The sequence below is a fragment of the Rhipicephalus microplus genome, unplaced genomic scaffold (genome assembly GCF_043290135.1).
Source record: "Rhipicephalus microplus isolate Deutch F79 unplaced genomic scaffold, USDA_Rmic scaffold_16, whole genome shotgun sequence".
Taxonomy (NCBI): domain Eukaryota; kingdom Metazoa; phylum Arthropoda; class Arachnida; order Ixodida; family Ixodidae; genus Rhipicephalus; species Rhipicephalus microplus.
Window position 1 is genome coordinate 12977584 of NW_027464589.1, and position 25118 is coordinate 13002701.

The following is a 25118-nucleotide window of genomic DNA, read 5'->3' on the forward strand; positions in this document are numbered from 1 at the left end:
GCTCACGGGCCCTTCGGAGTCCGGCGTAGCTCGTAACAGGGAAAACAACCAGGAGGACGCTTTGACAGGTAGAATTGCGAAAAACCAGAAAAAAGGTAAAAGAAAAAGGAAAAAGGCGAGTGTTGCAATTAGTTACATAAACATGCAGGGTGGCAGAAAGAAGGCAAAATGGTTAGAGATTGAGGAGCAGTTAAACAAAGAACAGATAGGCGTGTATGCGGTTACAGAAACACACCTTAGAGACTTGGAAGAGCCACCACATATTAAAAATTATGTTTGGGAAGGGTGTAACAGGACCATATCGGAAAGGAAAGGTGGGGGTGTAGGAATGCTAATTCACCGCGGAGCCAAATGGGTTAGAGTGAAACAGACGTGTTCAGAGCACCTCTGGGTTCTGGGCACAGTAGGTGGAAAGGAAACGTGGCTAGGGGTAGCCTACTTGTGGACGGGGAATAACTGCAGAGAAAAGAATCAGGAGATAGTGGATTGCATGAGTGCGGATATTAAGGAATTTGGTAATGGGGCCGAAATCATCCTTCTAGGGGACATGAGTGCCCACATACATGACCTTGACGGATATTCAGACACCAATGGGAAGTTATTACTAGATCTTTGCGAGCAACATAGTCTGGAGATAGTTGACACGGGGCCTAAATGTGACGGCCAGATCACATGGGAAGTCAGAAACAAGCAATCAAGTATTGATTATTGTCTCATGACTGAAGGAATTTACCACAAACTGACAGAAATGAGGATAGACGAGGAAGGCATCAACAGCTTGGGTAGTGATCATAAACGAATAACATTACAAATGGGATACGAAACTGAAAATATGAGCATGGAATCAAAGTCTGGCAGCTCGTATTTAAATGACAAACAAATAATAAATATAGCCGCAAGAGTCGAGGAAGAAGTAGGCGAAATACCAGGCAAGGACTGGGAGTATAGTGAGCTGTTACATCTAATGACGAAGGAGATAGGGAAAGAGAAGAAAACTGTTTGCTGGAAAGGAAAAAGGAAGCCAAAAAGTTGGTGGAACAAGGAAATCCGGGAGGCGATCGAGAAGCGACGCGAAGCATCACGGGAGCATAGAAAGGCAAAAAAGGAGAAGCGGCCGCAGGACGAAGTAAAAAAAATATGGGAAATATATTTAGAGAAAAAATCCCTTGTACAGAAATTGGTAGAGGCAAAAATTAAAGGTGAAAGTGAACGCTGGATGACAGAGATACATGAAAAAAAGGAGGCCGCGCCTAGGATTTTTTGGAGCCACATAAAGGCGCTAGGTAGGAAGTCTGTCACAACGCAACAACATATTCTAGATGAAGGAGGAAATCAATTGGAAGGGTACGAAGCGCTAGGTTACATCCAAAAGGTAACAGCCGATTCGTTTCAAAAGAGCGTCCAGGGGATCTCCCCGGTGAGTAAAAGTGTGGCGGAGAAAGCAACAGAGGAAGAGCTAGTACTTGATAATTTCAACTGGAAAAAGGCCGAAGGAAAAATTCCAAAGCGCACTGCCGCGGGTTTAGATGGGATTCCCGTTAGCCTCATTAACGAACTAGGATATAACACTAAAGAAGCATTGTTAAAAGCAGTAGAAAAAAGCTTAAAGGACGGACAAATACCGGACAGTTGGCGACAAAGTAGAATGAACTTAATCTATAAAGGCAAGGGAGAAAAGGACAAGATTCGCTCGTATAGACCACTAACCATTACATCGGTACTATACAGGATGGCGATGCAAGCAGTAAAAATGAAAATAGAAACATGGGCCGAACATAACGATATTTTGGGAGAACTTCAGAACGGATTTCGAGTCGACAGGCGGTTAGACGATAACCTGTTTGTTCTCACTCAGTGTATAGAAATATCTAAAATAGAGAATAGGCCCTTGTACGTGGCTTTTCTAGACATCACTGGGGCATACGACAACGTTAATCAGGAAATTTTGTGGGATATATTGAAAGGAATGTGCATGGGCGACGACTGTATACAGCTTTTGAGGGAGATATACCGAGAAAATACAGTTTGCATAGAGTGGGAAGGAATGCGTAGCAAAGAGAACGTTGAGGTTAGCAGGGGTCTGAGACAGGGATGTCCTTTGTCCCCACTGTTATTCATGCTGTACATGGTGAGTATGGAAAAAGCGCTAGAAGGTAGCAACATTGGTTTTAATCTGTCACACAAACAGGGCGGCATGATGATTGAGCAGAAGCATCCAGGTTTATTTTATGCGGACGATATTGTCTTATTTGCGGACAGTCGAGATGATATACAGCAGCTGGCGAATATATGCGGAAGGGAAGGTGAAGCTCTTGGACTAGGATTCAGTGTAACGAAGTGTGGTTTGATGGTATTTAATGATCCCTGTGATCAGACGGTGTCCATACAAGGCCAAGAAATACCGAGGGTAAGTGAATACAAGTACCTTGGAGTATGGGTAAATGAGAGTGATAGATACATGGAGGTACAGGAAAAAGCCTCGGCAGCAAAAGGAAAGAGGAATGCGGCAATAATGAAGCACAGAGCGTTGTGGGGATACAATAGGTATGAGGTGCTTCGAGGTCTGTGGAAGGGTGTAATGGTTCCAGGGCTTACTTTTGGGAACTCAGTGGGGTGCATGAGGGCAGAGGTGCAATCGGGAATGGATGTAAATCAAAGGACTGTGGGACGCCTCGCGTTGGGTGCTCACGGGAAGACGACAAACGAGGCTGTAAAGGGCGATATGGGGTGGGCAGGTTTTGAGGCGAGGGAAGCGCAGAGCAAAATAAGGTTCGAAGAAAGGCTAAGAAATATGAAGGAGAGTAGATGGGCAGAGAAGGTGTTCCGTTATTTGTATAGGAAGAGCGTGGACACACAGTGGAGAAAAAGAACTAGAAGACTCACTAGTAAATATACGGCTGGTATTGTGAGCCATATGTCAACAAAGAGCGTTAAGAGAAAAGTCAGGGAGGCGGAGAGGATTTACTGGATGGCAGCTATGGAAAAAAAAACCGGCTTTGAGTAACTACCGAAAGGGCAAAAATGAAATAAGGAGGGAGGCATTTTACGATAATTCAAGGGGAAGCGCTTTACTGTTTGAAGCGAGATCGGGTTGCCTTAGAACGCGTAGTTATAAAGCAAGATTCAGTAAAGAAGAAGAACAATGCACATGCTGCGGGAAAGATAAGGAAACGGCGGAGCATGTTCTGATTGAATGTGGAGATATCCACCCAGGTGTACGTTTGGGCACGAGCCTACAGGAAGCCTTGGGTTTTAGGGACAACAATGGAAAGCTGAACACACCCGCGATTGAAATAAGTAAGAGACGGTTAGAGTATTGGTGGCAGAAAATTAGAGAGAAAGGACAAAAATAAATATTGGAAAAATAAAATATGGACAGTGTGCCGTAAATGGCAGAAAACTTAAGCTGAAAATTTACCTTTTTTCCAATAAGATAGAATTTATCGAAGTAGAGGCATTAGGCCAACATAAAAAAAGAAAAAAGGTTTTTTTTTGTCGAGCCTGGTGGCATACTTGTCACCACCCCGTTATAAAGGGGACGCTCATAGCATCCATCCATCCATCCTGTAGCCACCTCTCGTTTAGTTCTTGTAGTGTTTACTAGATGGTGGTACTTGTAGCTGATGATGAAAAGATGCAAGATGTTATAAACTAGAAAGCGGTACTTGTGGTTGATGAAAGACGCGAGATTTTATAAAATAGGAATGATGTCACATATGGCGCGTGTCATTGGTTGAAGGCAATCGTTCGATGTAGTGCGGCGACGTACGCTAGGGGGGCGTTGGAATAAAATCCGTTCGCTGTTGGCGCGCGCTCGGAGTCGCCGGATGGATAAGGCTGCACAGCGGAGAGAGCGCAAGGCGGCAGCAGCGCGTGCTCGCAGACAGAATCCCGATGTGCGAGCGCGCGAGGCAAGGGACATCGCAAGCCATCCATCGTCTAAGAACAAATAAAAGTTGATTTGTGTATATACACACACAGCGTTTCTCATGTCTTCACATGATGATCGACTGGGCGAATTACACAGAAGATTCACAGTTTACCGATGAATCCCTCCGGAGCTTCGCCCATTCATCATCATTCACCCCGTGAATATGCTGTAATTTTTTCACGCACCTATCACCGCGTGCGGCAATGGTTGTTTTGGTCTGGCCTGTATAAACTTGTGTGCGACTACGTCGCTGCTTGCGAGCGCTGCCAGACTCACAAACGTCCTGCTCTGCGCATTGCTGGCTTGCTTCAACCTATTGACATTTCCCCGGAACCATTCTTCCGCGTCGGCCTCGACTTGCTCAGACCTTTCCCAACGTCCTTGTCAGGCAACAAATGTATCGCTGTCGCAACTGACTATGCGACCAGATATGCAATAACTCGTGCCTTGCCAAGTAGCTGCACTACAGACGTTGCAGACTTTCTACTGAAGGACGTCATTCTGTGGCATGGGGCTCCGCGCCAGCTTCTCATGGGTCGTGGCCCCTGCTTTCTCGCAAAATTTATTGAAGAAATCTTCCGTAGCTGCTCTACCGAACATCACCTTACTACTGCCTACCATCCCCAGACCAACGGTCTCAAAGAGCGCCTCAACCGAGCACTTACAGACGTGTTGACCATGTACGTCTCTGCTGATCACCGTGACAGGGACGCAGTGCTCTCCTACGTAACGTTTGTGTACAATTCATCAAGGCATGACACCGCCGGCTATTCTCCGTTCTTTCTCCTGTACTGCCGCCACCCTGCCTTGCCATTCCACACACTCCTTCCTTCTGCTACTACCAAACCAACAGTGTATGCTCAAGACGTTGCTTCTCGAGCCTGCGTCGCTCACCAAATCGCGCACACTAGGCTCACTGCTTCTCAGGCCTCGCAAAAAGTTCGCTACGATGACTGGCACCACGACGTTGACTACCCTGCTGACTCACTCGACCTACTTTGGAGACCACATTGGCGTGATGGCTTGTGCGAGAAGCTCCTTCCACGATACACCGGGCCCTAAAAAGTTCTCCGCAAGGTCACTGACGTCGACTACCTCATCACTCCCGTTGAACCACCTTCATCTTCTGCCACACCACCTACTGTTGTTGTTTATGTGACGCGACTAAAACCTGACTACACTGCCAGTCGTGACTGACTTTGCGACGCTGTGACGGCGCTTTGTCCGCCGGGGTGATATTACGAGGCAGTGGGAATGGCTCGGCCCCGGTGTAGACGCATCTATAAAGAAGAAGCGGATTCGGTGCGTGAGGTCCTAGCAGCCCTGAGGTGTCACACGTACCTGTAAATATTGCAAATACACTCCTTTCTGTCTTCCGTGTATTTGTAATCCCCGTACCAATACACACACACACACACACACACACACACACACACACACACACACACACATATATATATATATATATATATATATATATATATATATATATATATATATATATATATATATATATATATATATATATATATATATATATATAAATCGGTTTGAGCGGACAAACGTACGAAAACTTTTATTACTCCTACGTTTCGGCCGGAGTCCGGCCTTCGTCAGAGAATATATATATATATATATATATATATATATATCGAAAAGGAGCGCAGATAAGTGAGTCTTAAAAATAATCTGCAGAGAATGAAAGTAATGTACAAAAACTTCAGAAGGGAGCAGCGTTTTGAGATAGGTAATAGTCCACTTGAATTTGTAAAAGACTATGTCTACTTAGGGCAGGTAATAACCACGGAGCCGAACTACGAGATTGAAGTAACTAGAAGAAAAAGAATGGGGTGGAGCACATTTGGCGAGCACTCCCAAATTATGACAGGTAGATTGCCACTATCCCTCAAGAGGAAGGTATATAACAGCTGTATCCTGCCGGTGCTTAGCGACGGAGCAGAAACATGGATACTTACAAAAAGGGTTCAGCTTAAATTGTGGACGATGCAGCGAGCAATGAAAAAAAATGTAGGTGTGACCTTAAAAGACAAGAAGAGAGCAGAGTGGGTTAGGGAACAAAAGGGGGTTAAGGATGTCATAGTTAGAATCAAGCAGAGAGAATGGACATGAACCGGGCATGTAGAGCGTAGACAGGACAATCGCTGGTCATTAGGGGTAACGAAATGGATTCCCACAAAAGGCCAGCGGGTTAGGGGGAGACAGAAGTTTAGGTGTGCAGATGAAATTAAGAGCTTTGCTGGTATATTTGGCGGCAGCAAGCACAGGACCGAGCTAACTGGCGGAACATGCAGAGGTCTGCAGTGGACGTAGTTAAGCTGCTGCTTATGACGATATATAGTCAAGTAGGTTCTCCGTGGGCAGCCCCAACGTGGTTTATTTCGACGTTTCAGCAGGACTCTCGCCTTCACCAGGAATGAGGGTATCTAATAGACTGCTTGCAACGTCGCGGCCACTCCACCATCATGCACACACACACACACACACACACACACACACACATATATATATATATATATATATATATATACATATATATATTATATATATATATATATATATATATATATATATATATATATATATATATATATATATATATATATATATATATATATATATATATATTATGACGACTCGGTTGTAACGAGGTTTATTCGTTGTGAACTCGAGAACGAACAAGCGCAACGGACCCGACAAAGAAGCGCTCGTGTCAAGAAGATGGTGATTGTCAGCCAGAACATAAGATGATGATTGACTGCTGTTCAGATGAGGATGAAGCGCATAATAGATGCCTACACTGATTCCCCCCCCCCCCCCCCGTGGAAGCGGCCAGCCTGGCCGCTGCGGGCGGGTAGTCAAGGTGACGAGGAACGTCGTGTGAAAAGCTTCATGCGGGCAACGTGTACAATTTCGGTGCTGCGGTAACGGCGGTCAGTTGGCACGACAAGAGGCGTCACACGATAGTTGACAGGTGAAGTCTGCTCTAAAACAACATATGGGCCGATGAATCGAGGCTGGAACTTGTCACAGAGACCAGGTGTGCGAATTGGTGTCAATAGCAGCACCTCGTCACCCGGTCGGAATGATACCACACGATGAGAGGTGTCGTAGACGGCCTTCCTTGCTTGTTGCGTAGCTTCCGTGTTCATACGAGCGCGCTGGCGGCACTGGGCAAGGCGAGAAATATATTCTTCGCAAGAAGATGGTGATGTAGGGCCATTGCTGGTGAAGAAGGAAACATTGATAAAGAAAGTAGGTGAACGTCCGTAAACGAGATAAAACGGTGAGTAGCCGGTTGTGCGCTGAACAGCGGTGTTGTAGGCGAAAGTGAGGAACGGTAGAAGTTTATCCCAGTTTCTGTGATCCGGTTGAATGTATACGGCGATCATGTCGGCAAGGGTTCGATGAAATCTCTCGGTCAGACCGTTTGTTTGAGGATGGTAGCTTGACGCCATCTTGTGTATGGTACCAAAAACGCGAAGAACTTCACCTAAAAGCTGTGATAAGAACACCTTTCCACGGTCACTCAGAAGTACACGAGGAGCACCATGACGTAGTATTATGACCTGAAGGACGAAGTCAGCCACTTCCGATGCTGAACCAGTAGCTACTAAAGTTGTCTCGGCGTAGCGTGTCATATGGTCTACGGCAGTGACTATCCATCTATTTCGAGCAACAGTAACAGGAAGGGGTCCATAAAAATCGACACCGACGACCTCGAAAGGTGTTGTAGGGCACGTCATTGGCTGTAACTGACCAGCCGGGGGAGATGTCGGAAGTTTGCGAAGTTGGCATGGAGAGCAGGAACCCACGTACTTTGCTACGCTGGTAGAAATTCCAGGCCAATAAAAGCGGCTTCGAATGCGGTCGTAGGTTTTCTGAAAGCCTAGGTGGCCAGCAGTCAAATCGTCATGAAAGGCGTTAAGTACATGATGTTGAAGAGCGCGTGGTAGAAGAAGTACCCAGCGTTGGCCGTCAGGATGATATATGTGACGATACAGCACACCGTTCTGAAACTTGAAGTGCTCGAGTTGTCGACGAAGGCGTGCATTGGGTGGACGCGTAGCTCCTGAAAGGTGGTCTATAATGCGCTGACAATACGGGTCAGCCTGCTGGCGAGAACTGAAGGGTTGTTCATTGTCGATTGGCGGTTGGTGCAGCGAGGCGAGCAAGGCAACAGAAGTGGGAGTCACGTCCGCACTGGTGTCGTTGGAGGTGGCAGCTGGAGTGTCGAACGACGCCGTAGGTAGTGGGCAACGAAAAAGAGCGTCGGCGTCTTGATGTTTTTTGCCCGATTTATAAATAATTTCAAACTGATACTCCTGTAGGCGTAAAATCCAACGACCCAAGCGTCCGGACAAGTTCTTCATTGTAGAAAGCCAGCATAAGGCGTGGTGGTCCGTTACAATGGTGAATTGACGGCCGTACAGATAAGGACGGAACTTTTGTATGAACCAAACCACAGCGAGGCACTCCTGCTCAATGATGGTATAGTTTTTTTCGGTAGAAGTTAGCACTCGGCTAGCATATGCGATGACCCTTTCCCGTCCAGAATTATCGCGTTGGAGGAGAACAGCACCTATACCGCAGCCGCTGGCGTCGGTATGCAGGAGTGTTGGGGCGGTGTCATCAAAATGGGAGAGTACAGGCTCTGACGTCAAAGCTTTCTTCAATAGGTTAAACGCCAACTGACATTCCTCGGACCACACAAAGGGTGCATTAGATGCAAGTAGTTTGTGAAGTGGCGCAGCTGTTGAAGCGAAATTTTGTATGAAGCGACGAAAATATGATGCGAGGCCAAGAAAACTTCGCAAATCCTTAAGTCTTGTGGGGCATGGAAATCGAAGGACGGCAGCGATCTTTTCGGGGTCAGGGCGAATACCGTCCTTGCTGACGACATGACCGAGAACCTTGATGGATTTGGTGGCGAAATGGCACTTCTTAGTGTTGAGCTGCAGACCCGCACCGGCGAGGCATGTTAGGACGTCATCCAAGCGGCTAAGGTGCTGAGAAAACGTTGATGAAAACATGATATTGTCATCAAGGTAGCAGAGACACGTCTTCCATTTCAGACCACGCAGGACGGTGTCGATCATGCGTTCAAATGTCGCGGGCGCATTGCAGAGCCCGAAAGGCATCACGTTAAATTCGTATAGGCCATCGGGGGTTGCAAATGCCGTTTTTTCTTTGTCGTCATCGTGCATGGGAATTTGCCAATATCCCGAACGCAAATCAAGGCTTGAAAAGTATTCGGCGCCTTGCAGTGAATCAAGGGCGTGATCGATGCGTAGCATGGGGTATACGTCCTTGCGTGTGATGTTGTTGAGTGCCCGGTAATCAACGCAAAAGCGCACGGAGCCATCTTTTTTTCGTACCAAAACAACAGGGGTTCACGAAGGGCTAGTTGATGGACGAATTATTTCTCGTTGGAGCATGTCAGCGACGTTTTCCTCGATGATTTTTCGCTCAGCGAGAGACACGCGGTACGGGCGGTGATGTACAATAGATGTTCCCTCCATCTGAATGCGATGCGCTGCAGTGGTAGTTCGGCCCAACGTTGAGGAGCAGGTGTCGAAAGAATCGGCGTGTTTCGTTAATAACGCAAGCAACTGCTGCGCCTGCATAGCTGTTAAGTCATCACTGATAAGAGTTGTGAAGGGAGAGGATGAGGCAGGCTTACTCATAGAACGGTCGTTGGTAGAGGCAGGGTTAAGTGGCGTGACGCTGACAGGCTCAGCGTCCACAACACAGGCTACTGCAGTGCCCTCTGGCAGGAGAACTTTCTCTTACGTTTCATTCGTAGCAATGACGAGCGCGGAGCCATGGTGAAAGCGTACGACACCTGATGCAAGGGCTATGCCTTTTGCATCATCAATATGTCATCAATAAACACACGAGCAGTACAAAAAGCAAAAGGGCGGATAGCGCTCTCCTGGGCTTCGACTAGATTGGGCCCATTATAAGGTGTCATTACTTTTTTCAGGCGTTTGCACAAATCATACCTAATCACAGAAACTGTAGCACCGGTGTCCACCAAAGCGTCCACGAGAACTCCTTCCACCGTAACAGAAACCATGTTGAACGGGCGTGCTGGAGGAATATGAGTCCTACTGTTACATGCAGTTTCTCCTCCGAAAACTGCATCATTTAGTTTTCCGAACGGTTGTCAGTAGTAAACGAGGCTGGCCGAAGAGGAGAGGAGGAGCGACGAAAGGGCGAAGGTGATCGGCGTCGGCTTGAACGGTAAGTGTTCCGCGTCTCAGTCGACGCGGGTGGAGATGGAGACCGCTGCTGTCCAGATGAATAACGCGGAGCGCAAGAATCCCCCCTGGAAAAGTCCCGTTCGCGCATGTCGTACCCGCGACGCTCGTCCTGCTGGCGCTTGCGGCATAAGCGAGATATATGTCCACGATATCCACAGTAAAAGCATGTTGGGCGGGACGGGCGCCAAGGCGGGTAATAGAGGGCGTTCGGCGCACCAGGAGATAGCGCACTCAAGTGGACTGACGGATGGTCGGGTGGGATTGGCCGGAAGTGGACCGGTGGTGCAGCAGCAACCGGCGTGAATGGTGGCAGCGGTGAAGTAGAGTTTACGTTGCGAGGAGGCGCGGCCGCAACTTGCGCGTACGTTGGAGGGCTAGACAGAGGTGGCTGGACGTAGGCTGGACCGGTGAATGATGTTAGTTCCTCCCTTACGATGTCACGGAGGGCCATGCTTGAAGGCTGTGTGACAGATGGAGAAGGTTGTGAGATGCCCATTGATTGAAGTTCTTCTCGTATGACCTCCCGTATCATGTCACGCAGGTCCCGGTCTGCTCTACGGTGTTCACTATTGCCCGACTGAAGGCGAACAGAATCAAGTTCGTCGAGACGCTGACACGTAGAGACGACGTCAGTGACAGTGGAAGGATTCTGGGCAACAAGGGCATTGTAGGCAATGCTTCCGATGCCCTTCCGGATGTGGCGCAGTTTGTCCGACTCGGACATCGAAGAATTGACGCGCCGGCAAAGCGCAAGGACATCCTCGATATAAGATGTGTATGACTCGCCGGGATGTTGTTGGCGAGTATCTAGGGCCCTCCTAGCTAGAGCGGATCGAACGGCTGGCGTGCCGAATACATGGCGAAGCTGCTGCTTGAAGGCAGGCCAGTCGGTGAGGTCGATCTCATGGTTCAAGAACCATGTTTTGGCAACGCCCGTGAGATAAAGCGATACTCGGCGGAGCTTGTTAGAGTCGTCTCAGTGATTAGTTGCGCTTACTCGCTCGTAGTTATCGAGCCAGTCCTCCACATCTTCGCCGCGGAGACCAGCGAAGTTCGGAGGGTCACGCTGGTGGTTTACGATGTAAAGAGGAGGGGCTTGCGGCGCAGTGACGGCTTGCGGCGCAGAGACGGGAGCAGAAAGGGCATCCACCCACTCACTCTGAGACATGTTGGTGGACTGAGGGTCCAAGCGATGGCCTCAACGGAGCTCCAGCGAGTAGGCGTTGTAAGGAGAGGTACTGGGAACGTCAATCCACCTCCACCACGTATGACGACTCGGTTGTAACGAGGTTTATTCGTCGTGAACTCGAGAACGAACAAGCGCAACGGACCCAACAAAGAAGCGCTCATGTCAAGAAGATGATGATTGTCAGCCAGAACAAATGATGATGATTGACTGCTGTTCAGATGAGGATAAAGCGCATAATAGATGCCTACAATATATATATATATATATATATATATATATATATATATATATATATATATATATATATATATATATATATATATATATATATATATTGAAAGTCTTCCTGGATTCCGCTCGAGTTATAAGTCACCAGAAGAAGCGAACGAGCAAGCGAAAAACGATGCTTTATTGCCAACGTTACAGCCAAGGACCGGCCTTCGTCAGGGCATACGTGCATAATACACTAACACGCACTTCTTAAGGACATAGCATGGGGGCCACCAATTGTGAATAATCACTCTTAGCAATATTGACATACATGTTAACAAAAAGATATTCAGACATGCGCAGCATTTTGTTGATAGCGGAGCAGCAGTGCGCTATACAGAATATGGTAGGACAAGGTGACTTGAAAACATAGATACAAATAATATGATGAACACTTGTGATATCGCAACATTTGTGAATGAACAAAAAAGGCAATGCCATGGTAAGTTACGTTCGTTGTCAATGAAATATACATGAGCATGATATCACCATTGATGCCACAAATGTGGTAACAGAGTGTGCATGCGTTCTGGTCAACTAACTAATGTGTCACCAATGACACCGCAACGTAATCACGGCAGTGAACAAACGTGTATGTGGGCTACGGCGGTTGATTTATCTGTTTTGCCGGTAAAAACGTAAGCCTTCCTGGGTTCTCGTTCATTCCAGAGGCTATGGCCTTAAATTTATGAATAAGAAAAGATTCACGGACTTCCCTTTCGTAGTGCGATTTAAAACCAGATTCGAGTACTGTGGCACTTATGTTGTCGGAAGAGTGGCCTGGGGTAGCGAGGTGTTTGGACAGGGGAAGGCTAGGCGGGCACCTGACGTGTGACCTGTGATTATTGAAGCGCAACCGGAAAGCTGTCTCCGTTTGACCAATATATTGGAGGTCACACAATGAGCATTTGAGCAAGTAGATTGCATTGCTCGTGTCGCAGTCGAAATTGCCTTTTATCCGGAGAGTGAAGTTTGACGCAGAGCTCTTAACAATACGCGACGTGGTCATGTGGGGCACACCTTGCAGCGTGCCTTGTTGCATGGGTGACACCCCACACGGGCTGGCGTTGATAGTTTGGATGACGTAAGTATGTCTCGTAGGTTTCTCGATCGGCGGTAAACTGCTTGTGGAGGCTCCGGGAAGACGTCTTTGAGACGATTGCTCTGCATTAGTATGTTGTAGTGCTTTTTGAGGATCGCGTTAGCATTTGGAATTGACGGAGAATGCGTCAGAATCAAATTGATGTGCTTCCGGTGCGCCGGTTCTTTATTTGATTTTAGAAGCGCTCTTCGGTCCATTGCATCGGCACGCATGATCGCGTTGTCCATAATCTGAGGCGGGTACTGTTGTACAGTTAGGGCATCACGTAGCTTATCACAGTTTTCAACAAAGTCTGAATTTTCAGAGCACAGCCTTTTGAAACGAAGTGCTTGACTGTAGGGTATACTCGTCTTACAATGTTTTACATGGCTGCTTTTGAAATGAAGGTATCGGTGAGCGTCGGCGGGTTTTCTGTATACTTTAGTAGATAATGTTTCGCCGCAAAGGAATACTGTTACATCCAGGAAACAGATGGATGCCTTCGAGTACGATTGTGACAATGAAATGGATGGATGGACCTTGTTAAAGTCTGCAATGAAAGTCATTAGTTCCGCTTCGCCGTGATGCCAGATAATAAAAATTTCGTCTATAAAACGTTTGTAGTAGTATGGCTGTAGTCTGCACGTTGAAAGAAAATGTTGAAGAAAACGTTGAAGAAAAAAAAAAGAAAAAGAAAGGATGTCTTCTGACAGTGTTCCACGATCTCAAACTTGGTTTTTGCGCAGAGCGAAGTTGCTTCGGTGCCTGCCTACGCGACGGAAATCATGCAGCGCATGCTGAGCGGGCCCAGCTTCAGCCAGTGTGGCGTTCTGCGCACGTGCTGCAACGTGATGGCACCACCAGTGAACCGTGGCGGCCCAATGTTTCAGCCAGAGAGTCCTCTGCAGACGAACATCATGGCCCAGCTCTTCCCGAAGAAAGCTACCTTCGCATCACAACACAGGATGCCGGCACCAAACTTGCCCTTACCATTTGTAAGTAGTGCTTGGAAACGCTTTGCGACACAATATTTGACACTTGACATGAGGGACTCTGGAAAACATGATGTTATAAAAACGAACCTGTTTAGCACAGCTGTTCCTTGTAAGCTGAGAACAACAACAACAACAAAAAAATGCTAGGCCTGTGCGAAATGCGCAGCACAGTCACATTGAAATCTAGAAGGGCGACATTACAGAGCCTTTTGTAAACACTCACTGCACAAATTCTGCAAGCACACTTCCTTGATACCCACTACGGCCTTAATAGTAAACAGTTTGGTCTGGCATTTGCTATGCTAATTTTTGTCATTCTTTTGAGAAGTGTGGTATCCGGTAAACACTGGCAAGGAACTTTGTGCTAATTGTTCATGCAGTGGCTGATGACGATGAGGAATGTTGCCTGATGTGGATATGTGCCACAGTTAATAGATGAAAAAAAGCAAGGTTTCATAATAGTTTGGACCACTATACGACCCACTCGTTACGCTAAGCGAATCGTGCGATGACTGCTTGTTCTTCCACTGTTTTAAAACGCTTGCTAAGTCGTAATAACGCGTTGGCTTTTCCTGCATCAAGCCTGCCTAAGGCAAGTTTGTCCACAAGTCCCAAGCACTGGCGTGGCTCAGTAGAGAAATACTAGGCTGGCACCAAGCGGACCCGGATTCGAGCTGCACTGTGTCATTGGTACTAGGGTTTTCTCTAATTTCATGCGTTGTAGTTACGGACACCAGCAGCGCTGCCGGCAGACAACTACGGCAGCGCGTGATCCTAGTTTTGATCTCATACCAGCTTTCACTGTAAAAATTACCATCATAAACCTTGCTTCACTCCGAAAACACGAGCGCCGATTTCTCCGGCGTATACGTAGCGCAATAATTCTAGTGCATGAGGCACCGGAAACAGAGAGGGAACGAAGTAGAAACATAAAGAGGGAATTTCACGTGTAAATATAATTAAGAAGGTTTTCAACTCACCAACTCAAGTTTCGAGCATCGTAACCACTCGCCTATACAGGCACAGCTTCGTAATATACAGTGAAGGGCGTTAGTAAGTAGAACGGGAGGGCGGCGGGGAAGTAAAGCGCTGCATTCAAAGAGGAGAGAACAGAATGAAAACCACAGAAAGCCAGGAAAAGAATGTGAGGATCAAACCAACGATGAGTAGGACGAAATATGGATAGAAAGGAAGGAAGTGTAAGACAGAGGTTACAAAAAAAAAACTTAAGAGATTAAGAAAGAGCCATTGCCAACTGTAGCTTTCATTCCCAACACCAAGCTAATCAGTGCACCTTTTATGCGTACGACGGCAACGTGAAGACACTACAGTAAACAACGTAATTGACAACCATAAAGCACAGCAAAAAAAAAATTCTCTACTTTTTAAATGAAAGCCTACAGGCAATGAAGCCTGAAAAGGTAAAGGAAACTTCACTTATACGTAGCCATTGAAGTGAATTCTAGTCATAGAATATAGATGTAAAAAGATTACAGCAACTTGTTGCTGTCACAGACCGAGCCTACAACCTCCGATTGATGTGGTCGATACTCCACCACAGTTATATTTTTTTTCCATTTTATTCCGGTTTTTCAGAAAGAGAGAAATTATTGTCGCTCGGGGCTACTGCATATATTCATGTATTTGTTTACTTATTAATAATTACTTTCTGTGTATTTATTAGTTTCCACACGTATGAAAAATGTCTGAAACTGAGCAAGCACTCAATGTTTCCAGCGCAAGCCAGTGCGACGTCCCCCGGTGCCCATCGATGCCAGTTTGCCATTTCCTGCACCCTCGGTAGGGATGCTGGGGCCGATGCTACCGCCCCAACAGCCGGAGGCTTCCATCGCGATGTGCGGAGCCCGCAATGCGTTCGGCATCCACGGCCGTGTCAAGAACCTCCACTACCCTGAGAGCGGTGCAGACTTCGCCGAGTTCCCCTGGCATGTGTGTAACTAACACAAATCATTCTAGAAAGAGTACAGAAGAACCACAGCGATGTTACTGTTGTTATGATGCTCTACTGCCGACGCTATTATAAAGTCCTCCTGGGTTGTGTGCTGGCCTCAGCGCTCTCATTCCGATAGAAGCGAAATGCTTGAGGTCCACGCGCTTTTACATCTGTCGCATGGCAAATGTAATGTAATTTAGAAGGAATGAAATTAAGTGGACCTACTGTCATTGTACATCCGTGCTGTCACATGATGAAAACAAATGTGATTTTGAAATGACGACCATGACTTTACCTCTCCTTAGCCGTGCATTTTGGGAGAAATAAAAATATGCGGAAACTTGCATGCAAGATGCCTGTATCCACAAAAAAAAACTTCATGGTTAAAAAGGTGCGCCCAGAATATAAACGCGGTCGTTTCACACAACTTGCCACAGCTGCATGACACAGTCGAAAACCAACATGACGGAAAATATGCGCAACCGGGTGAGAGTACAATTAGCAGAAGCGGGGTGCACGACTGACTTCCCAACTGCAGAAATGTGACGGCGGCAGCTATTTCGTGTTTTCATTATTTTAGTCACCGCAACACGTGCAATCAAACAATCAGCATCCGTGATACAGGCAACAAAAACAGAGAGAAAATCAATCACGGGCGGCATTCAGCCACCGTAGTCTAAAGTATCTTTTTGGAAACTTTCGCGCATACTTTTAGGTTATCCAGCCAATAATAGGTTGATCTAGTTAAGAACAAGATCTTTACAAATGATAAAAGTTCCGCATACATAGGTTAACAGTAATCTCCCTAAAAGTCCCTGGCATCGAGACTACTGCTTCGGTCTGAAATCGAAGGCGAATGTGTTTCGGGAACTCATTCGAACAAAAATGTCATTTTCATAAAATAGCATTTGCTTTTATTTCTTTATTTATTTCATTAATTTTATTTATGATACCTCAAGTGTCCCTAAAGGGAGGGGTTTTACATGAGGGGTGGGCATATCTACAAAAACAGCTCTTCTATGATGCGTTTGAAGATGGCTTTGTCGGAATGACGTGTGACTGTATTCAAATGACATTATAAACAAATGACATTTGCTGTTAATGACATTTTAGTTGCCGTGCGACAAGGGTATTAGATTCAGCTAAACGCGTATGTTAAATGACACAGAATTTCAAAGGCGATATAACTTAAGCAATGTATAACACAAACATTATCTACGAAGTGTAAACGGAGAACGTAGCGTAGAACATACGTGGAATTCATTTTAACGCACGTGTCGTGCCACGTACTACATGAGCAACGCGCGTATGGTTGTCGTGTGAAGAGGGAAGTTACAACCAACCGCCACCTGCATCACGAGTTCGTGTTCGCGGTCACAATCCTTGCGAGCGCTCGCTGTAGAAGTATGTTGTGACATTATTGCGCCACCTAAAAGACAGGAGACGACATAGGAGACGACGAAATAGACGATCACAATTGCAAACATTTAACTGGGCTCATTGGACGCACACATGATGCTTTTCATGCATTCGTGCTTGACTTTACAAAAAAATTACAAAAATACTTACAAGAAAGGTCTCAAATTTATAGTTTGCAGTTTCGATTCTTCGGCATAAGAGCCGATTATTCGCTTAAAGGTAAACGGTTAATCGATTATTCGGAATTGATTTCCGCCTTTCAAATAGCCGAATTATTCGATTAGAACTTCTCTACTAATCGATTACGGCAACTGCTTCGTACACGTCTATACCACCTCTTGTCCGGTGCACATGACTGCGAGGCGAGCAATGTCGAGACGCGGAAGCCGAGCTTGTTTAGTCTCTTTAGTTGCGAAGGAGATTAAGGTCGAGCTCAATCCAATGTGCAGCGTGACCACCCTGACTGCGCGTGCGCGTCCGCTCCCCTTTTCCCTCTTCTCATACCCCCCCCCCCCCCTAACGCCTCGCAACGATGACGCAGGCAGCGGTCCGCTAGGGAGTTCCTTGATTGAAAAACTCGCTGTTTGCACTGCACAGCCGTTCACTGGCCATTGGGTGTATTTATATGCAGAGAATCTTGACATCCAAGGTAGCGCCGGTAGGATATTTCTTCTGTGCGTTCTTGAACAAGAAAAATTCACAGCGTGCGTGTTATCTAAAAGTAGACTGCAATCACATGTTGTCCTCTTTCTTATATCGTGCACTGGTTAATCGTTGGTCAAGTACACATGGTGCATACTTGCTTTTTCGTTTAAAGTACATTTTAATGTGTACACTGCTTTTTTTTGCAATCTCGTATTGTCGAGCAATCGCAAGAAGAGCACGGTGTGGACATCGTTCATGAAAGATTCAGAAACGCTGACTTCCGGTGTGTGGTAAAGGTGGTTAGCAGTACAGGAAGCCACAGGGGAACTCTTCAGATATGAACTGTTGCATGCTAACTTTTTTATGCGCCAAGAAAAACCCTCCAAGGTAAAGAAAAATTGGGAAATATTCAAGCTTTGCCTTTAGGAGTTGAATGCGATAGCTATATCGTACCCTTAATGCGTACTACAGCCTCTTAGTGCATACCTTTTATATTACGATATTACTCCAGATGTTTAAGTTGCGCATTGCTACAATGGAATTAATAAAGTTGAAAGTGACTCTTTCAGTGAATCATTTGCATAAGCCTGCATTATGCGCAATGGCTGGCATTGTTTAGTACACCACGAGCAATTATGCGGGTGAGATGTTTTCGAACTTTCTACACACTAAACAAAAATGACCGTAAATAACCCCAAAAACTGGGTAAACCATTTGTCCTGTAGCGCACTACCTTTCCTGGGTTTTTTTCACCACCTACTATCGAGGTAAAAATTTACTCTCGTGCTAACTGAGTTTTTGAACGTAGGGAGAGTAGCAATTATTTACCCCAGTGAGGTCTGGAGCGAGTATAGAGAGAGTAAATTTTTACTGCCTTCACAAGGTTTTTGAGGTGATTTCTGGGAGTTATTTCCGGTGATAAAAAAATAAAAATTGACGGGTGCATTCGCCCAGAGTCGACAAATTTATTAAATAACAGAATTGATTGAATTTATTAAACGGCAGAATTGGTGACACATAGATTCACATACAGCCAAATACGCACACACACAACAAATGCAGAATAATACACCACTCGAACAGACTGCACGCGATGCTCAACTATACACTTTGACAATCCGGTATATATAGGCACGACTTTTTGACCAGCCCTGTAGTACCGGTAGGAGAGCTGTTTTTTTGCATTGATTGACAACAACGGTTGAAGGTGCAAGCGTAAACTTAAGGTGGGCTGCAGGGCACTAAATGTCACACCGACCTTTTATAGTAAATCTACCCGATCTCACCTTTTTGAGTATCCAATAATTACTTGGGACACCGGGCTCATGGCCCCACGCGTGTTAGCACTGCTGATGCACAAGTCCATAAAATATACCTAAGTACGCACAAACCATGGTAGCTCAATGATTTTCATTGAGCGACGGTGCACAAACGCAGTAGCAGCACGTATTCATCACAACGGGCGTAGAGGAGCGGTGTATGCCTGCACACAAGCTTCTTACCGACGGCGTACTAGGCCTTTTCGAGGAGCACGGCTATCCGATGAAACACAGCTGGCAATCACAGAACACATATCCTGTGCAAATTTCGTCGTCATTTCAGACACAAATGAACACGTGACCGCTATATTACGGGAACGGGGCGGTGTATGCATACTTCCAACGAAAGATCACCGTCCGGGTTTTTTTCGTGCTCACCGGCAGCCGCTTGTTGGTTCCGTCTGCCTCGTATCGGCTTCGCGCTGCATGTTTGAGAACAGTTGGTGCATGAGATGGGCAATTCGGGCAGCACTTTACTCATGCTGACATCGCCTACTCTGGAACAGGATATATGCGATGCTTCTTTCACCTGCCCCGGCGACACACTGCCACTGGTCACTGGCGGCCGCGGCTCGGTGCCGCCGACAGAGTGAAGCATTTTGCTTATTGCTTCTCCAGTAGGCAAGCACGGACGATGACACCAGATTGATTTTGTTACCACTGGCAGATCTTCGCGATTCGGCTCGGAAGCGAGATATCCGCGACGTGCAGGTTCGGAGGCGCTCGGAAGCGCACAATCGCTCGATGATGTAGGAAACACGTGAGATCCATCAGCCCAACAAGACACACAGATGCCGAGCTTCCTGCACCGTCTGTCTCCAAGGCCAAAGCCGAGCAAAAGCCAACAATTTGCGAAAATATGCAGGACAACTTTCCACAGCAGGTTTTCTTTCTTTTTTTTCTTCTTTTTAGATCCCCCCCCCCCGTGTTTTTTTCTTTTTCGCTCACAGAATGGTGTTCTCGCTTGTTGTGTTTATGCTGCCCCCCGTTCCAGTGAAAGTGCGTTGACTCGAGGTCAGTCCTGAGGCACGGCGATACCAAAAAAAAAAAAATATCTGTGGTCCGCGCGTACCTTCTTGATTCACTGAGAGCGTCACGATGGGGGGCATGGGGCAAAAGCCACCGAAGCAGCTGCACCTTGCAGTCACGTGGTAATAAACTGTGAAACGCAGGTTGAAAATCACGTGATAGAAAACTTCCTACGTGGTAAAACTGGATTTTGACATCCTTTTACAACTTGCCTGAGAGGTGGTGGTAAAACTATGTCATGTACGATCTTTTACTCCTACACGAGGTAGTAATTTTATACCTGAGAGAGTTTTCAGAGGTCATGAGCCGCAAAAACCCCCAACTCGGATAGCTTTTGCTTACATTGTAAGTACCGAGTACGTCTTCTTAAGGTAATACAGGCAGAATATAATGTGGTTCTTGTATTTACACATCGTAGCGTTCGTTGTTCTTTTCTTAAGGGGCTCCTGTTGCCGTTTCACTTTAATTCTTACAAGTAAAAATTGTTGTTGACCAGTAAATCAGAGAAAAATTATATTAGAAGGCATAGCAGATGGCCTGACCTAGTATGGTCCAGTATGCTACTCCGTATTGCATTCCTGCAATACAGTAACCACAATTTTTACCAGTCAGTCACTTTTGCGAACAGCGTGCTCAAGGGCAGTTTCCTTGCGCTAGGACGGTGAAAACACAGGCTGAGAAGTTAGCAGCTCTCTTGACATGATCACTCATTATAGATAAACCCCAAGAAGTACAAATAGGGCCTCGCCTCCACAAGTAGCACAACATGTGCCGCTAATATTTGAACAAATATGCAGCACAAGAAAGTGCACTTGTGGATTATGAAGACGGTGTAATAAACCAGGAATAAGTGTTGCTGTAAGCTAACGCTTAAAATCTCACATTAGCCATCCTAGAAGCCACCGTCTTCTGCTGTGAGGCAAAGGGAGGACATTCGCGAAATTCTGTGTTCAACGCCTAAACTTGGAGCCGTAACGCTCAGAGTTCAAACTTAACAGTGGTCTTTTGTGGTTGCGATGCCATATATGTGTGCAGGTGACTTGAAGGTCACGGGACCGCATCCTGGCCACGGCGGCAGCTTTGCAGATGCAATCGAAAATTCCAAAGACCCGTGTACTTATATTTAGGTGCGCGCTAAAGAGCCCCAGAGGGTCGAAGTTTCCGGAGCCCTCTATTGTGGCGTTACATATAATCATCGTCGTTTGGAGACGTGAAACTCGGAATTATTGAATTATTATTATTATTATTATTATTATTATTATTATTATTATTATTATTATTATTATTATTATTATTATTATTAGAGTTCCAGCTGCAGGCACAATAGAATTTGTGCTAAGAGCAGCCAAAAAGGCAAAGACAATGTGACAAATGTGAGGTACACTTGCTCAACTGCCATACATTTGAACAATAAAGAGTCATGTCGCTCTGCTTCCCGCAGATGTCGGTACCGATGGTCTGTTTGCGGCCAGTACTTTGTTGTACAATCTTGCATGCGTAAACTTAAAAAATAATCAAGTCGATACGCAATTCTAGTAAAAAATTGGGGCTTCCGCAACAGCCTGCGGCCAGGCTGAACGTTTACGATGTGTCTTTTTGATCAGCGAGCTCACCGAAAACCTTTTTGAGTTCGTTGCGCTCGAATAGGCAGGCTTCGAGGAACTACGACGTGCTGCCCAATAAACTTGGACGATAGCCCTATATCATTCGTTCTCTGACAAATCCTAAACACGATGGTTCCACTGTGTCCACTTGAAAAAAGTGGACATTTTCGCGAAGCCGAAAATGGAAATGCGAGCTCTATAACGTCTGATAGTAAGACTTCAATCGAGATCAAACACAATGTTTTTCAAACAATAAGATGCCCGTTTTAAAGCGACCATCAAAGATGTCAAATAATTGTAAGGTCAAAAAAAATTAAACGAAAAGCAGGTAATCGCTTAGATGTAAAATCGACGAAATATTAGCTATACATTTATTAAAAATTTTATTCAGCCCTCTCTAGGCGATTCGTGTCTGATGAAGTGAGGTTCGTATCACTGATCGTAAATACATTGCTCGTGTACGTACTTCATCACTTTGACGCCGTGTCAATGCTCAAAGCTAATGCATTCACGCATTAAAGGCTGCAAGTCGGAGTTCTCGCCTCGAAGTCGATGTCAGGGTACGCTTGTTTGCACTTGCAAGTTGCAGCACGCCGAAACACCGATGCATATTGTTGCCACGGTAACCCTTCATAACATTCCTACTTTACTGAAGCGAGGACGAATGGATGGAAGAAGCTTTCCACGTCTTTTATTTTCTGAAACCCACGCCTCAACACCTACGAAAGAGGGACCTGTGCAGCATACATTCGCTTGCAGATGGCTCTCCTTGCGCTACGTGGTTATGGACAGGGCGGCAATGAGAGCGTTGGCGGTAGCGTTTTTCACAGCGCCGCCTGGGAAAAATCTGACGTTTATTGCGCCGGCTGTCATGCGTATTGTTTGAGTCGTAATGTCTTGTCACCGCGTTTATGTATTTATTTATTGTCTTGAGCCAACAGCTTGCCTTTATGTGGCCGTCTCTGAAAGTACAGGGAGACATGAAAAAAAAAAGAAACAAAAAGCGAATTAGACGTCACCTGAAAGCCACGAATCGTTCCAACATTGACTGTTGCAACTTGGGCTATTTGGCAACACATGTGAAGAAATTTTTCTAGCGTGAGACAAAATACAGAAAAAGGAAGGGATAGACGAACAGGACAGAGCGCTACTAGCAACAACGTGTTTATTTTCAAATTCAGGGTGCTCTGAATCCATAATCATGAGTAGGACAGATAAGCGCTTATCTGTCAGTTAATGCCAGCTTCCTAAACCAAATCACGCCGGATAATATCTTGTATCACCTCGTAGCATACGAGAGAAGACAAGCTCCTTGGTAACAATGCAATCTAATTCTTGCTGTTACGACCATCACCAAGAGTGTCGATAACTTCAGCGTCCACGATCAAATGATACATCTCATCCTTACGTCGAGGGAGAATGAATTTGTTCTCAAATAGAGGCAGGCGACGACACACTTGAACGTGAAGAGCGAGAAAGTCCCCTGGCGGCAGTTTAATCGGCTTGTAATGGTTATCTCTCACTCGCTCATTTCTATACCTACTGTCTTGGCTGCCTAATTTGTTCTCAACATAAAAGCGAAATGCAATAAATCACGAAAGACTTGCACTGAGCAATTTTTTGCGTATGCATTTTCCTGCACAAAACCGTTTCCGCTGGTGAAGAATGTTTGATGACACACATGGCGCACTGAAAATGGCACCCTAATATTGCCCCGCAACCCCACCTTCTTGAGATTATGAGACAGCTAGAAAATGTATAGAAATATGACCGTGCGTCTCGTTCCGGTCGTTATATTTCATGAACGTTAGGTTGACCTGAACTTCAATGAAATCTTTTCAGCTCTTTTTCAGCAACCGAAAGTAAAACATGGTCCAATTAGACAGGTTCTTGCAATCGTGAGATCTGATTATAGAAGCCCTGTTTCTTTAGGTTTTAGTAGGCCCTGTTTCATGCGTTCGTGAGGCATTTTTTATTTTTAATTATACAATACCGCAGGTCTTGAGCGGCCCAAGCAGGAGTGGTTTGTTGGAATAACAATGATGAAATCCCAGTTATAAAGAAGATAAAAAGGGGAAAATGAAATACAAATTGAGAGCAAGAAGAAATAACCAAGGAACAATCAAAGAATACACCAGAGAACAGTAGAGGACTAATCAGGGCATATTTCAGACATATGACACAAGAGAAGCTAATGACAAAAACAGCGAAGCAAGGCAGGAATGATCATACACAGTAGCGTCGCTCAGATTATTAGACAACTAGATATAGAAAAACCAATCATAGGATAAAAGCATCGTTACAAATTTGTTTAACGATCTGAATGAACAACGGAGGAACAGTGTTTGAAAAGAAGGTATCCGATGGTAAAGCATTCCAATCACTTATGGTGCGTGGGAAAAAGGATTGTTTGAAATTGTTTTTGCGAGCAAAAATTGAGGTAAATTTACAAGAGGCAAAGTTCCTGGTGGGTGTATGGGACAAAAGGTTTGAATAAGGAGCAGGGTCGAGTGCAAGTTTACAGTTTCAAAGCTGATATAGAAATTTTGGTCTTGTTATTTTATGGCAGCTCTGTAGGGTCATGATGTTGTTTGTTTGCATTAAAGAGGTAGGCGGGTCATGTCGGCGGTAACAATTATAAATGCACCGTACAGCTAGCCTCTGAATTTCAGCATGCCTGTTAATGTCTTCTTTTAGTGTACGAGTCCCAAACGATGCACATCCTGTGCGCCTATCCTTTCCTGCTTCCGTATTTCACCTGGCGCTGCGCAAATTTTTTTTTTCATCATGGCGGCGCCCGTGAGTCAATATATTAACCATGGGAACAAAATTTTCGTGGGCATGACGCTGTCATTTGCGAAGCGGTTGCCAAATGGCGTGCGCTGATTGGGAGCTAGAGAAGTGCCGGTTGGAGGACGTGGCAAACTTTTTATCTAATATATGTTAGTTAAAAGCCATTTCACCTAAGCTATAAGGGCGCCGCCATCTCGGGCTTTCAGGCCAATGCTTTCTTGTTTTTTGTGATACGCAACGTGAAATAATAGGGCCATGAAGCATCGTGTCCACCAATCCAGCAGTTTTCATGGGTATGTGTCTACCGTAGCACTATTCGTTTAGTCGTTATAGATGGAAGACGCAAAGGGTAACAGCCTAGCATGGCGGCACTCAAAACCTTTCGTAAAATAGCAATTGCTTCTCGGCCATTTCTGATAAATATATTATTTTACACTTTGATCGCTTAGTCTAACCTCTTTTTGCGCATTGCTAGCATAGTATTATAGGCCTGTACTGAGCACTTGATTTGAGCGTGATCAGGAGATTGACAAAGAGCGGGTGCCTAAAGTGCTACGCGCTTGAAAAAATAGCACTGGTCATTGAAGCTTATGGCCTCCTTCACT

General features: G+C 45.6%; 1 protein-coding gene across 2 annotated transcripts in view; it reads left to right on the forward strand.

The window, feature by feature from the left end:
* Positions 1-25118, forward strand: part of LOC119166686 (uncharacterized) — a 293532-nt gene that overhangs the window by 168440 nt on the left and 99974 nt on the right. For both annotated transcript variants that reach the window (XM_037418005.2, XM_075883399.1), the window contains exons 4-5: positions 13502-13750; positions 15488-15700. In XM_037418005.2, coding sequence (XP_037273902.1) covers positions 13502-13750; positions 15488-15700 — 462 coding nt within the window. The remainder of the gene's footprint in view (positions 1-13501; positions 13751-15487; positions 15701-25118) is intronic.